Source organism: Marmota monax, unplaced genomic scaffold, assembly GCF_021218885.2.
Source record: "Marmota monax isolate L192 unplaced genomic scaffold, Marmota_monax_Labrador192_F-V1.1 WCK01_AAM20220418_F8-fsc00004, whole genome shotgun sequence".
Classification (NCBI taxonomy): Eukaryota; Metazoa; Chordata; class Mammalia; order Rodentia; family Sciuridae; genus Marmota; species Marmota monax.
In genome coordinates this window covers 13829741-13845996 of record NW_026692881.1, presented here as the reverse complement: position 1 = coordinate 13845996, position 16256 = coordinate 13829741, and the positions used below count along the sequence as shown (strand labels likewise).

Sequence of the window (16256 nt, the reverse complement as noted above, 5' to 3'; positions counted from 1 at the left end):
GAGGCCCTCGGTTCAATCCCCAGTGCTGCTAAATACATACATATGTGTGTAAGTTAAAAAAAAAAACACCTAATTTTGGATCTGAACAAAACTGAGTATCTATTTCATCTACCTGTAATTATGAAATTTATTTTTTTCTGACCTCTGAATTTATTTGTACAAACAGCACAGGAGAAAACCAGTCCCCTACAAACAGGGGCCCAGAGGCACACCAGTCCTTCTGTCCTCACATTTGAGGACAGAAGCTTTTACTATGGAGCCTTTGCAGGGGCCTGGGCATCCTTGGAGTCTGCAGATAACTCCCACCTTTGGGAGCAGGAGCAGGAGCTGGAGCAGGAGCAAATACTAGAGCTGGAGTTGCAGCCCTGGGTCTTAGTTTGGGCTTAGGTTTTGGCCTTTGGCTGGCAGATCCTGCAACCCTGAGCCCTGAGGGCATGATGAACATACTTCCTGAGCTTGGGGTGGGCAAAGAAGGCAAGGCAATCAGGCTCGTAGCTGGCACCCTTTCACATCTTGGGCTTAACCTCCTCAGGCTTCACAAGGACTTTGATAGCCTTGGCATGTGTGTTCATGGCCTTGTTTGCCTACATTGTTTTCAGGCCCTTGTTGTTGTGCTTCTTGGCAAACCACATATTTTTCAGGAACTTGGGGTCTACCCTTTTAAGAGAGTTATATCTTGGGAGTTCTTGATGCCATTTCTGTGCCATTTTAGGGACTGGTTGTGCATGATGTGGTTCTTGGACTTGGCCATGTCAGCACCATCAGCTGCTGCTCCTGGAGCAGTTATGACTGGAAGAGGGAGGACTATGAAAACTTGTTGTGAGGAACTGACTACAAGAGCAGTTGGCTCAATTAGAGAGGGCAGTTGGGAAACCTCAGCCTGTGTGTGGACTCAGGAACCAAATAGCCCCTCAGGTGGGGCATATAAAAAACATACAAAAATGATCTCCCCAAAAAGATTCCTCATTTTTTTCTTTTTTCAGTGATGCCATCTGTAATTTTATCATCTGCAATGATTCTTCCCTTCGAGGTCAGCCCATTATCTTCAATCCTGACTTTTTTGTGGAGAAACTGCGACATGAGAAACCTGAGGTGTTTACGGAGTTGGTGGTCAGCAATATCACAAGGCTTATTGATTTACCTGGAACGGAGTTGGCTCAGCTGATGGGGGAAGTGGACCTTAAGTTGCCTGGTGGGGCCGGCCCAGCATCAGGATTTTTCCGGTCTCTAATGTCTCTCAAGCGGAAGGGTAGGAGATGTGTCTGTGAAGGGTGGGCAGTTCTCATTGGCTCCTCAGGCTTTTCGCTTTTTTTTTTTTTTCCTTTGAGACAAGGTCTGTCTGTGTTGCCCAGGCACAACTTGAACTTCTGGAGTGATCCTCCTGAGTGCTGGGACTATAGGGTGTGCCCCACCATGCCCAGTCTTCTCTTGGCTTCACTTCTAACATCTGAATATTCACTGAGAAGTTGTAACTAACCCAAAAAATTGGTCATTTTTTCTCATTTTCATAAGTAGAGAATGTTAAGTACTAGTAATAAAAATGACAAAAACTAGGTAAAGAAATAATTAAAGAAAATATATTCAACCCTGTGAGATGACATGATTAGTTTAGGTAGTTATCAGGGTCATCTTAATTTTTAGGCTACGTTAATAGTGTACTAAAGTAATATTTAATTTTCCAGATTTTAAAAAAATTTTTGAAATGATATCTTGGCTGGCATCAAACTCCTGGGCTCAAGTAATCCTCCTGGTGTGCATAACTCCAGGGGTATAATTATTATATTAATAATTTTAGGTCTGGGGTTGTGGCTCAGCGGTAGAGTGCTTGCCTAGCGTGTGCGAGGCCCTGTGTTCCATCCTCAGCACACATAAAAATAAATTAAAGGTATTGTGCCCAACTACAACTAAAAAAATAAATATTAAAAACATTAAAATAATATTTTAAAAAACAACTAAAAACTTACATAGCTAAAGAGTAAAGAAAGCCTGTACATTTTTTTTAAATGTATATATTTTTAGTTGTAAGTGGACATAATACCTTTATTTATTTTTATGTGGTGCTGAGGATTAAACCCAGTGCCTCATGCATGGCAGGCGAGTGCTCTACCACTGGGCCACAACTCTAGCCTCAGCCTGGGCATTTTTTATTGCAGTATTTCTCAAATGTTTTCATTCTATGGAATGCTTTTATAAAGCAGGTACCTATAAATTACCCAAAAAGAGCCTTTCCCATAAATAAATAAATAAATAATAGAACATTTTTGTTTTTTAGTTGGACATAATACCTTTTTTTATTTATTTGTATGTGATGCTGAGGATTGAACCCAGTGCCTCACATGTGCTAGGCAAGTGCTCTGCCACTGAGCTACAACCCCAGCACAGCTTTTGATAACACATGAAAGAGGTGGCATTTTATTAAATAAAAGGAATCATTAAAGTAGAAAAATGCTTAAGCATTAATATATCCAATCCTGTAGCAACTCCAGTGGATAATCAATCATAGTTTAAGTTCTTTTTGGTTTGTTTTTAAATTAAATAGTAACGTGCTAGGTATTGTTATTTAAATATGAAAATAGTCTTTGCCTTCAAGGAACCTACAGTCTAATACTGAACTTGAGAGAAGTGGTTGAAAATTGATCTGATTGTGTTTTCTGGTACACGCACTTCCATTGCTAAACTTTTTTTTTTTGTTGACCCTTTGAAAACATTTGCTGAACTGTGAAATGTGCTGCTAGAGTAGTTTTAAGTATGATGGTTTTATACTATTTATGTGAAATATAGCCCTATCCTGCATACGGTTTTACAGAAAAAGGAGTGGTATTTGGATCCCCACTGACAGAGGAAGGCATTGCCCAGATATACCAACTGATTGAATATCTGCACAAAAGTAAGAGTACTTCAAGTTTTATTGTTCTTTGTTAAATGAGGACTTGTAAGTTTTTCATTGAGATCTAACTGCCTTGAGCTTTGTAGATGCCAGTTAACTCAAAAAAAAAAAAATCAGTAATAATTAATTTCAGGTGGCAGATTTTTAAGTATATTTCCTTTTAAACTTCATCTTATGTATTGATTTGCCATATATTCTCAGAGATGTATATTAATTGCATAGTGCCTATGAAATTACATTTCCCCTTTTACTCAGATATTTCTTTTTTAAAGAATTCATTGTCTCTAAAGAATCATTACATTTATTTAAGGGAGAATGGTATTTTTTCATCTTTCATTTTCAGAATTCCATGATTAATATTCTTCACTTAATTTCCCCTCTCCTCACTCCATTCCTTCCTTCCCTTCTTTCTTTGCAGTACTGGGGCTTGAACCCAGGGCCTCATGCTTGCTATGCAAGCACTCTACCACTAGGCTACATTCCCAGCCCTACATTTCATTTTTTAGGAGTCATACTGTTGATGTCATTGCTCTAAGTGCTTGGTACAGCTGAGAATGTGTGAAATATATGGCATTATATGATGTCTTGATAAATTCAACATGTCTTCTTAATCAACCCAAATGCTTATTTATAACTTATTCTGTGGTGGGACATTGTGCTAGGAGTTAGAACACAGGTTACAAACTAGCAGCTTGAGTTTAAGTCATCTATATTTACGTTTTACTTGTTGGCAAAGGATTAGATTAAAAATAAAATTAGTTATTGGTGTTTTAAAGTGGGGAGAATCCAGGTTTTCAATTTCTTTGGGTGGTAGGAACATATAGCATCCTTGGGCCCCATTGCCACGTGGACACAATCAGATGGAGCACAGAGATGTTCTCCAGTTTGTTATGGTCCTGTTTGGTCCTTTATCATTACCTCCCTGGCCCTGAAGTCATGTGAACTCCTGAATAAGGAGGTTATGTAAAAGTGAAAACGTGGACATCCTTCTTCCAGATCAAGCCAAAACTATATGTCTTCCCCCTACCCTTTTAATATCTCCTTAGATAAGCATAGAACCTAGTTAGAAGGGAAGAATAGTTTAGTTGAGATGACCCTAAGCTTCCGGGAATCTCCTAGACTGAAAGGTGATCTAATGTGTTAAGAGTTCTGGTTCCTGGACCAACCCAGAGTCTCTAAGTTTATTCTGGACTGGAGAAATCAGTTTAAGCAGCAACAAACCTCTACCGAGGAACTTAACCCCTCCAGAGTATGGGAAGAACCAGAGCGAAGGAGTTCTCAGGGAGATTTGGTTTTTCTTTCTTTTTATTTTCCAAGCTCATTCTGATCATTGACTTGGTTAAATCCGGAGTCTCTATAAAGTACTGTAGAAGGGTGAGTGGTTCTTAACAGGAACATTCAGTTTAGGTGATCTCCAGGTGCTCAGGGACATCCATATATGTCTCCTCAGAGGGGCCAGTGGGTTCCAAACGTCTCTAGAAAAAAAAAAAAAGGCAAAATCTCTTTTTTAAGAGCTTTATAAAGGGTCTTTTAAATGAAAAAAATTACTTAGGTTATATGAATTAATCAAAAATTCTCTTTTTGCTTTCTTTTTACCTGTTTGCTTCCATGCTAAACAGACTTGCGAGTAGAGGGATTGTTTAGAGTACCAGGCAATAGTGTCCGACAGCAGATTTTAAGGGATGCTCTCAATAATGGAACTGATATTGACTTGGAATCAGGGGAATTTCATTCAAATGATGTTGCCACTTTGCTGAAGATGTTTCTAGGAGAGTTACCAGAGCCCCTGTTGACCCATAAACATTTCCATGCACACCTCAAAATTGCTGGTGAGTATAGAAAATGAGAAGGAGATGTAAATACATTTCTTTGAATTTAGTAAAATTCTTTGGGGTTTTGTGACTTGTAACTCACTGTAGTATTTCTGCTGATATTGGTTAAAATTTTGTTATATCACTGGACTTCTTGGGGGGTACTCTTAAGTATTGACCAGTTAAGTTTGATTTAGTTAATTTTTTTCTTGATAATTAAGCTTCTGATTAAGATAAGACACTGACAATAAGGTAAGGTCTGGAAGCCTAGCATAGTGCTTTGAATGTTTTAGTTGCTCAAAAAATAAATGCTTTTCATTGTATTGTATTATATTGCATGAATTCATGGGGTTCACACAACTCATTTAGTTATAGATTTGGTATGTTTGCCTTGTTTTGGCTAATATGTCTATTCCTCAGTTGAGATTGTCTACACTTACAATTTGTGGTTTTTTTTTTTTTAATTTTTTTTTTAGTTGTAGATAGACACAATATCTTTATTTATTTATTTTTATGTGGTGCTGAAGATTGAACCCAGTGCCTCATATGTGGGAGGTGAGCACTCTACCACTAAGCTACAGCCCCAGCCCCACAAATTTGCTTTTTAAAAATAATTTCATTTGTTTTCTGAATAGGCAATATATTCACATAGTTCAAAATTTAAAATATTCAAAAAAATAAACAATTAAAAGCCTCTTTCCCACTCTTGTTCCCTAGCACCCAGTTCTTCCCAGAGACAACCAGTGCTGTTGATTTTTAATGTAGTCTTCCAGAGATATTTTGTACACTTACATACATTCCTCCCTTTTTATGGAATGGTAGGGTATTACACACATGGTTCAGTGGTTTGCTTTTTTTCACTTAATGTATCTTGGAGAATGTTCTATTTTTACCTCACAAATGGTTGCCTCATTCTTTATGATTTTGTGGTAGGGAATTCATTCTTTAATTGCACAGCTATTATGTTGCCATAGGCTCTGAGTATACATAGTATCAAAATCCATGGAGCATTTACTTAGTTTTCTGCCCTTGAGCATTTCTTTCTCTTCTTTTTTTTTGGTACTGGGATTGAAATCAGGGGTGCTTTACCACTGAGCTACATCCCCAGCCCTTTTTTATATTTTATTTAAAGACAGGTCTTGCTGAGTTGCTTAAGGCTCATTAAGTTGCTGAGGCTGGCTTTGAACTTGCAGTCTTCCTGTCTCAGTTTCCTGAGCTGCCGGGATTATAGACAGCTGCCACTGCACCCAGCTCAGGTTAGATCTTTTTAAAAGCACTTTTACTAGCAATCTAGATGATCGAGTGAGTAATTCTGCTAGAATGTTATGTGATTTTACCCTTAATATGGGGGGAAATAAACTTGTTAGAGCTTTGGAAAAGATTTAGAAGATACTAATAAATTCTTTTTTGTGTGTTAACATAAGGATGCTTATTTTCATTTGCTTTCCTGTTGAGTTCATTCATTTAGTGCAGTTTTTGAAATCCTTCACTTCACTGACCCATGATTCACTGTTCCTAGAAAATATTTTAAGGTGTGGCCCTGTTGCAGCATTTGATATGCCTTGCTGATACCTGGAAGAATTTTCGTTTTCAATTTCATATTAACTGGATGTATTTTCTATAAATATTGTCTGCCTTTCCTGAAATTATTATTTAGTTTAAACAATTTAACACACTGAAATAATTTTCTGGTCCATATAAGTTATACCTAATTGGTTGTTAGTATTCTTTGAAATTCTGATTATGCAGGGGATTGTTTTTATTGATAACCTATGTTGCAGCCAGGCTCAGTGATGCATCCTTGTAATCCCAGCGGCTAAGGCAGGAGGATTGCAAGTTTGAGCTACTTAGTGAGACCCTGTCTCAAAATAAAAAATTAAAAGGACTAGGGATGTAGCTTAGTGTAAAGCACCCCTAGGTTCTATCCCCAGTACCAAAAATAAGATAACCTGTGTAGCCTGTTAGAGAAGACACAATGGTTTTGACCCCATGAGGAGCTGCTTGGATCATCCTGTTATTCACTCTGATTTTTATTTTAACCATAAAATATTTGAGGAGGAAAAGGGGAGGAGTAGCATTATAAAGGCATGTGTGGACATGTTTTCATTTTTCCTTGGTATGTACCTAGGAATGGAATTGCTGGGATATATGATAGCTCTAGCTTTTTAAGGTACTGCCAAGATGTTTTCAAGAGTGGTTATACCATTTTACATTCTTACCAGCAATGTAGGAGGGTTTAATTTTCTCTTTGCCAACATTTGTTAATGTCAGTCTTTTTGATTATAGTCATTCTAGTGGATGTTGAGTGGTATCTCATTATGGTTTTGATTTATATTTATTGACTGTTAATGATACTGATCATGCAAATGCATGTATATTGTATATTATCATTATTTTGATGGAAATAATGATAATATACATTATCTCACACATTAGTGTTTTACTAATAAGGGGTCTCACACATTAGTGTTTTACCAATAAGATGTATCCCTAGCCCATTAATACATTAATATGTCCATGGTTGCACTGGAAGTACCTGGCAAAATCTATCCTCCCCCTCCCTCCAGGGCGGGAGTCAAGCCCAAGGCTTTGTACATACTAGGGTGCTATAATTTTAAAATTTTGTTTGTGCTTGATTCTTTTTTCTCCTTTGGGAATTGAAGGGAGGATAATAGTAATAGTATTGGTTTTTCTTGCTTTTATTTTCTCCCTCCTTTTTAATATTTACTTTTATTTTTAAGATTTGATGCAGTTTGATAATAAAGGAAACAAGACCAATATACCAGATAAAGAGCGGCAGATTGAGGCTCTTCAGTTGCTCTTCCTCATTCTTCCCCCACCCAATCGTAACTTACTGAAGTTATTGCTTGATCTCCTGTACCAGACAGCGAAGAAGCAAGACAAGAATAAGATGTCTGCCTATAACCTTGCCCTTATGTTTGCACCCCATGTCCTATGGCCAAAAAATGTGAGTTTTAAGGGGAAGAGTAAAGATTGCTTGGTGTTCTTGGGCTGGGCTTCATCCTGTGGCTGTACCTTGATGAGGCTGTCAAAGGTCCAAGGTCCAATCTTCAGCTTTATGAGGTTAGGAGCTTTATCATTTCACCCAAGAGTTATCAAACTTGTGGGGGGGGGGCAGTTCCTGTAGCTTATAAATCAATTTCTGATAAACCTGTGTGGGAACTTACTAGTGAAAATTCTGGAAAATTCTAGTTAATAAACTAGAATACTCAGAAAACTTCCTTGGGAAACCAGATTAATTTCTGTAAATTTAGAATAGAGCTGTGTGATCTTACTGGATAATGTCACCAAGCTTTATATAAAATGACACATAGAGCAATCATCTTGCCTTGTCCTTCTGTTTCCCACAGATATAGTATCCTTGGATACAGTTGAATGTGCTTCTTCTTACTGAGACCACAATATTCTCAGTGACTTAAATAAGAACTAAATTATCTGAAATCTTTTAAACAAATATTTCATCTGAAGGCACATAATTATATTTCTGCCCATTTGTAATATATGGTTTTTTTGTATGATGGGATTGTGGACCAGGATACCTCACTTGGAAGCTATAAACAACTAATGTTACCTGTATCATTTTCTATACTTAGGCCCCTTCTTTGTAAACAGGGCATGATAGTAGTTTTTCCACTTACCTTACAATGTTGCTGGGAAGACAACAGAAATAGATGTGTTATAACAAGTTATAAAAGATGTTTGAGATTATAGGAAATGATAAAAATAAAAGTAAGGGAAAGAGGTTGTTTTACCTGACAAGTAGCTAGTAACAAAATAAGAGAAAGTTTTGGGCCAGAAAGAACTTCTGGGTGGGTTGGGGAAGACAGGACATACCAACTCTTGTCCATATTAAAAGAGTTAGCCTCATAGTGAAGAATATTAGAACCAGGTAACCAAGACTGTGGGAAAGGAGAGAGTAAACTGTGGTTATCAAAATAAGTATGTAAGGGGTCCTGGGAAGAGCAAACAGATAAAATAACAAAGGTACATGTTGAGGATGAGGGATTTGGTATAGAAGAGGTGCTTTAGTACTTTAAAAAAAAAAAAAAAAAAGAGGAAGCAGAGACAGAATGGAAATCAATGACAATTTGACTATGTTTTTAAGGAAAAGATGTCATCTTTGGTATCTGTTAGTAATGAGAGTTCGCCTTTGTTTTTATTTTATTTTTTAATTTTTTTTATTATTAGTTGTTCAAAACATTACAGAGCTCTTGACATATCATATTTCATACATTTGATTCAAGCAGATTATGAACTCCCATTTTTACCCCGTATACATATTGCAGATTCACATCGGTTACACATCTACTTTTTACATACTGCCATACTAGTGTCTGTTGTATTCTGCTGCCTTTCCTATCCTCTACTATCCCTCCTCCCTTCCCCTTCCCTCCCCTCCCATTTTCGCCTTTGTTTTTAGAGAAACTCCAGTTTCTCTGAAGAGGCAGTGTCCTTGATGGTTGTTGTGGGTTGTGTTCTTCCTATCCATTTTGAATCCTAGGCTGGATTTTCTTTAATTTTGCTTACATGTCTAATTAGGAAATGAATATTGATTCTCATGAATTTACTGGTCACTGTAGGAAATATGATTGTTCTAGATTATATCCAGTGGAAAGCTACTGAACTAATAGAATTAAACATTGTATTTAGAGTTACTTTTATTAGGGATAGAAATGATCACACACATAAGTATGTAAGGGGTCCTTCTGCCTTAGCTTCCCAGATAAAATAACAAAGGTACATGTTAAGGATGTTATTGGGAAATGGTACTTCCCAGCTGTTAATACCCTTTGTTCTCTTTTCCTCTGAACAGGTCACTGCAAATGACCTTCAGGAAAATATCACGAAGTTAAACAATGGGATGGCTTTTATGATCAAACACTCCCAGAAACTTTTTAAGGTAGGTAAGGGATGGCATTTGGTTGGTAATAGGATAAGGAAGATGGAGCAAAGTTGAATCTTAGATAAAAAAGAAAAAGTGGGCTCCTGGAAGAGAAGAGTCCTGACTGGCACTGTAAGCCAGAGTGGACAATGGAAAACCCTCCCAGGTGGGAGGAATGGGAGGCCCAGAGGTTCCAGTCCTGGGGTAATTGGCTCCACCCTTGGAATCATCCTGCTTTTTTTTCCTGAAAGGCAGCACATGCTGGCAGCTGTGCAGTTTTATCCTGCCTGCTTCCTGCCAGTGGGATTTTGAGGGTCTGACAGCCCCCTTTCATTTTGTACTCTTTGTCCCTTTCAGTCCAAACAGGCAGTGTTTCTGCCAACATAATTTTCTCAAGAACTTTGTGGGTCTTCTGTGGATTGCAATGGGGTTCATTCTGTTAGACAAAAGCCACATATACAAATCTTTTGAAGATAAATCCTCTACCTTGGTCTCCTGCTGCTAAGGCCGAGGGACAATCCCTTTAAGCTTCCTAAAGGCCCTCTGGTTCATTGAGAGGGTCTGGGAGGCACACTCTTCCTCTCTTGAAAGAGCCCTTTGTGTGACTGAATACCCTGACCTTTTCATGTTTCTAAGGTTTTAGCAAAAGATTGCATAGTCACATGCTTGGTCTTTAGAATATACCTACTCGATAGTGAATCTCTTAATTTTTTGTATCTTTTGCCATCTGGAGAAGCCAAGAATTTCTAAGATCATCCGGTTCTGATTCCTTTTTTCTTATGGTAAAATACTTATCATCTTAACATTCTTCTTTTTATTATTATTTTTTGGTACTGGGGATTTAACTCAGGGGCATTTACCACTGAGCTACACATTTCCCAGTCCTTTTTATTTTTTGAGACAGGGTCTCACTAAGTTGCTTAGGGCCTTGCTAAGTTGCTGAGGCTGGCCTCAAACTTGTGATCCTTCTGCCTTAGCTTCCCAAATTTCTGGGATTACAGGAATGCACCAACATTTATTTATTTATTTTTGAGGTGGAGTCTCACTGTGTTGCTCAGGCTGGTCTTCTGTGTTGAAGCGTACTCCTGAGTAGCTAAGACTTTAGGCCTAGGCCACCACATCCAGCTCATTTTAACTGTTGTTAAGTGTACAGTTCTTTGGCATTACGTATATTCACATTGTTGTGCAACCATCATTTTGGAGAATATGTTTCCTCCTTTTTAAATGAATATCATTAGAGATTCAGCACTCTTTATCTTGCAAAATTGGAACTCAATACTCATTAAACAATAACTCCTCATTCTCCCTCCCCTTAGCCCTGTCAACCACCATTCTACTTTATCTCTGAATTTGACTTTTTAAAGTACTTTATGTAAGTGGAATCATACAATATTTGTCTGTGATTGTTTTATTTCAAGTAGCATAATGTTTTCAAAGTTTATTATGTTATAGCATGTGTCAGAATTTGCTTCTTATTGTTCTTGTTCTTTCTTCTTTTTCTTCTCTTCTTTTACAGAGCTATACCCCCAACCCTTTTTATACTTTATTTTAAGGCAGGGACAAGTTAAGCCTCTAACTTGGGCTTCTTCTGCCTCAGCCTGCTGAGGAGCTTGGATTATAGCTGTGTGCCACCACACTCAGCTTCTTTTTGTGTTTAATGCTAATTTTTAAAAATTGTGGTAAAATATATGTTGAGTATCCTTCATGTGAAATGCTTGGGACTAGAAGGGTTTTGGATTTTGGAATATTTGCAAATACAGAATGAGATATGTTGGAGATGGGACTAAAATTTAAATATGAAATTCATTTATATTTCATATATACCTTATACATATAATCTGGAGGTAATTTTATGCAATGTCTTTAAAGCACCTGTGTTTTGATTGAAATATAACACAAGGCCAAGTATAGAATTTCCCTTGTATTATCATGTCATTACTCAAAAAGTTTCAGATTTTTGTAGCATTTTGGATTTTGACTTTTCAGATTAAGATGCTCAACCTCTATACAAAACATAAAATTGATCGTCTTAAGGGTTTTTTTTTCTTTTAACTTTTTAAAAAAATATTTTTTAGTTGTAGTTGGCTACAATATTGTTAATTAATTAATTAATTTTTATGTGGTGCTGAGGATCGAATCCAGGGCCTTGCCCATGCTAGGTGAGCACTCTACTGCTGAGTCACAACCCCAATCCGTTCTTTTAACTTTTTTTTAAAAAATATTTTTAGTTGTAGCTGGACATGGTATTTTTATTTAATTTATTTATTTTTATTGATGGACCTTTATTTATTTATTTGTTTATATGTGGTGCTGAGAATCGAACCCAGTGCCTCACACATGCTAGGCAAGCGCTCTACCACTGAGCCACAGCCCCAGCTCTTTAATTAATTCATTTTTATGTGGTGCTGAGGATTAAACCCAGTGCCTCAGTCTGTGCTAGGTAAGTGCTCTAACACTGAGCTACAACCCTAGTCCTTAACTATTTTTGTCTTTTGCTTTTGGTACCAAGGATTGAACTCATGGGCACTTAACTACTGAGCCACATCTCCAGCATTTTTTTTTTTTTTTTTTAAATATTAGAGACAGGGTCTCACTGAGTTGCTTAGAGCCTCGTTTAGTTGCTGAGGCTGGCTTTGAATTTGTGATCCTCCTGCCTTAGCCTTACATTCTAACTTTGTCTTATTTTCTCAAAGTCACTTAACTTCTTCCTCTATTTTCAAATGTTTCCTATAAACTATAAGTTAGATCTAGAATCTTGATTAGATTCAAGTTGTAGGTGGTGTTTATATATATCATATTGCAGTACATTAGGAGACACATGATGTTAGATTGTCTCACTGTGATAATTTTGTTATCGGCCAGATCTCTTCATTATAAAGGGACATTTTCTCCTTCCCAAATAGTGAATAACTTATAAGGTAAATCTCTAATATATATTGGTTTTAGCATTTGTTGATAATCCTGCCTAGGATCTGTGATTACGTTAGGTATTACAAAAGATTGATTTTCTAATTCTGTTATTTAACCCATAATATATGACTTTATTTTTTGGAGAAGATGTTTTCTCCTTTTTAAATAACTGTCATTAGAGACTCATGGATTTTTATGTATTCATGGTGTTGGTCAGTTTCATTTATTCATTTTGATAATTTTCTTCCAAATTTGGGCATTGATGGCCTTTATAAGCAACCCAGTGCTTCACATATATGAGGCAAGCACTCTACTGCTGAGCTACAACCCCAGCCCCTCCTTATAGATTTAATTTCACTTTTTGAACCTGTAGTATATTTACATGGTTCAAAAGTCACAACTACCAAAAAAAACCCAAAAAGCAAAAAACAAAAAACGAGAAATTGCAGTCCTTTCTCTAACCATCTTCATTATTTTCTGGTTTATTTTCCTACTATTTTTGTTTTTTTTGTGGTACCAGCGATTGAACTCAGGGACACTCGACCGCTGAGACACATCCCCCAGTCCTATTTGTATTTTATTTAGAGACAGGGTCTCACTGAGTTACTGAGGGCCTTTATGTTGCTAAGGCTGGCTTTGAACTGGTGATCCCCCTACCTCAGCCTCCCTGGGATTTCAGGTGTGCACCATTGCACCCAGCCTTACTGTTTCTTTTTTTAAAAACAAAGTAAATGTACATACATGTTTATGTTCTTATTTCCCCTTCTTTCTTACACATATACTGTTCTGTGCCTTTTCTCATTCAGTAGATCCTGGAAATTCCTCCATATGCTTCATAAAGCCATTCAGCTTGTCTCCCTCCCTTTTTTCTCTTCCTTTTCTTTTCATTCTTCTCTCTCTTTTTCTATTTTCTCTGTCTCTTTTCTTATTTAATGACTGCATAGTAGCACATTATATGGATTTATGAAAGTTCACCAACTATTAATGAACATTTAGGTTGTATCTAATCTTTCTGTTGTTGTTGTTTCAGTTTTGGGGATTAAACTCAGGTCCTCACATATGCTAGGCAAGCAGCTACCAGTGAATGCATTCCTACCCTTTTTATTTTTTTTATTTTGAGACAGGGTCTCTCCTAAGTTGCTGAGGCTGGCCTGGAACTTTTGATCCTCCTGACTCAGCCACTACAATCTATGGGAGTCCAGGGGTGTGCTGCCAGACCCTACGTGTGTCCAATCATTCAGTTAGTCTTTTATTTTAATGTTTTATTTTTTAGTTGTATTTGGACACAATACTTTTATAATATTTATTTTTATGTGGTGCTTAGGATCGAACTCACAGCCTTGCACATGCTGGGCGAATGCTCTACCCCTGAGCCATGACCCCATTTCCCATTTGATTAATCTTTATGTTTCTGGAGTTACATCTTCAGGATAGATTCTCAGAAGTGAGATTCTGGGACAATGGGTAAATGCAAATGTAATTTTATTAGATATTGTAGTATTCTTCTCTATAGTGATTATATTAGTTTACATTTAATAAAATAGTGGTTGTAATAAAACACTTCTACCTGGAGTGTAAACAGGGTATTTGTTACAGAATTCTATTCTATAGTAATCCTGAATGGTATTTTCTATACATGATTCCAAAATGTGATCCAGAGACCACTTGCAATTTGTCAGGATTTGGGAGATTTTTTTTTTTTTTTGGTCAAATATAAGCATTTTTTATAAATGTTTATATGTTTGTTTCTGGCTCACTTGAGTGTATTCTTGCCATATTTGATTTTTAAAACAGCAACAACTACATCAGTGTCTTTTCATAGTTTCCCCATCAATTTTACTGAGGGGTCTCTTCAGTTGCAAGAGAAAGGAAGCTGCGGAATAAGGCATTTTGTGCCATCTTTGGCCTTTCCAAAGTCATCTAACAGATAATTTTGAGAACCATTGTCTTTTTGTGGACTTGAAAGAATTTTAGGTCCTACTAACCTCTTGGTCCTGGTATTCTTTTGTCTTCTTCCCAGGCTCCTGCTTACATTCGGGAATGTGCAAGATTACACTATTTGGGCTCCAGAACCCATGCATCAAAGGTAAGATAGGAAACTGCTCTTTAGAGTTAAGATTAGTGGAGTTGTTTTTTTTTTTTTTTTAAAGCATGAAATTAAAGTAAAGCTATGCAAAATAAAAATATTATTTTAATGTCATAGCTTAAAGTTATTTAGTCATTGGGCTGGGGATGTGGCTCAAGCGGTAGCGTGCTCGCCTGGCATGCGTGCGGCCCAGGTTCGATCCTCAGCACCACATACAAACAAGGATGTTGTGTCCGTCGAGAACTAAAAAATAAATATTAAAATTCTCTCTCTCTCTATCCCTCTCTCTCTCTCTCTCTTTAAAAAAAAAAAAGTTATTTAGTCATTTCATCACAAGGAGAATGATTGAGTGGAAAGTTACAAATTGAAATAGAAATGTCCCTATGGGCAGTGTTCTTGCCTGCTATCAGATGTCCTCCACTGGTGGATGAAAAGGTATCCTCTAAACAAGGGTGATGATGTAGACTGTATGTTTAAAGTTTTTTCATAAAACCAATATGCATTTTTATAGCACATGACATAAACAATCTGTAAATAACAAATGTATTAAATACTTTTTAGTAGCAATAGCACAGTTTTATGTAATTTGTTCTTTTATTTTTAAAATTTTTTTTTAGTTTTAAGTGGACACAATATCTTAATTTTATTTTTATGTTGTGCTGAGGATTGAACCCAGTGCCTCATGCATGCTAGGCGAGCACTCCACCACTGAGCCACAACCCCAGCCCTGTAATTTGTTCTTATTCAGGATCAATGGCATGATAAAACTCTATTCTATCAAATGGCTAAAAGACTTGATAGCACATGAATTTAGGGAAATGTGTGGTGCTTATTGATAGAAGATCACATATGATTATTTAGCTCTAATAGTGGAAAGTTAAAAAAAAAACTTCATAATCACTTTTTTTGAGTGTATATGTGTATGGTACTGGGAATTGAACCCAGGGGTGCTCTGCTACTGAGCTATATCCCCAGCCCTTTTTATTTTTTATTTTGAGAGAGAGTCTTGCTAAGTTATTGAGGCTGGTCTTGAACTTGTGATCCTCCTGCCTCAGTCTCCTGAGTTGCTGGGATTATAGATATGTGCCACTCTGGCCACAAGCACTTTTTAATGAATTTTAATTGGTCTTTCTTGGTTAAAAACTTAAAGATGTCATCATATGCTATTATTTTCTGCACTTGATTGTCCTATTCATCGAGCAAATATTGGCGTGACCAGGAAAACAGTATTTGATTTCAAGTAGTGTAATTGGTGTGTAGTTTTTCTTAAAGAGTTGTTTTCATTCCTTTACTGATGCCACACAGTTGTCACATTAAATTGTCACGTTTGGGAAAGAGCACCAGCCATGAAAGAATGCCCTTATGCTCCAGGGTGGGACTGTCACTTTAGTATCTGGATAACTTCACACTTATAGCTTAATCTATTTTTTCTAGTGAGAATGATGGTACTCTGCCTGCTTGCCTTATATGATAGCAGTAAGGATGACTTGAAATGAAAATATGCTTTGAAAATTGAACTTTTGATGGGCTTGGTGGCTTACATCTGTAATCCAAGTGGCTCTGGAGGCTCAGGCAGGAGGATCGAAAGATTGTGGCCAGCCTCAGCAACTAAGCAAGGCCCTAAGCAATTTACTGAGACAATATCTCAAAATAAAAAAT

General features: G+C 37.0%; 1 protein-coding gene across 3 annotated transcripts in view; it reads left to right on the top strand.

The window, feature by feature from the left end:
* The window catches only part of Arhgap19 (Rho GTPase activating protein 19), a 49262-nt gene that overhangs the window by 15146 nt on the left and 17860 nt on the right, over window positions 1-16256 (top strand). For all 3 annotated transcript variants that reach the window (XM_046450450.2, XM_046450454.2, XM_046450451.2), the window contains 6 exons: window positions 984-1249; window positions 2807-2887; window positions 4507-4716; window positions 7440-7666; window positions 9533-9619; window positions 14532-14597. In XM_046450450.2, coding sequence (XP_046306406.1) covers window positions 984-1249; window positions 2807-2887; window positions 4507-4716; window positions 7440-7666; window positions 9533-9619; window positions 14532-14597 — 937 coding nt within the window. The remainder of the gene's footprint in view (window positions 1-983; window positions 1250-2806; window positions 2888-4506; window positions 4717-7439; window positions 7667-9532; window positions 9620-14531; window positions 14598-16256) is intronic.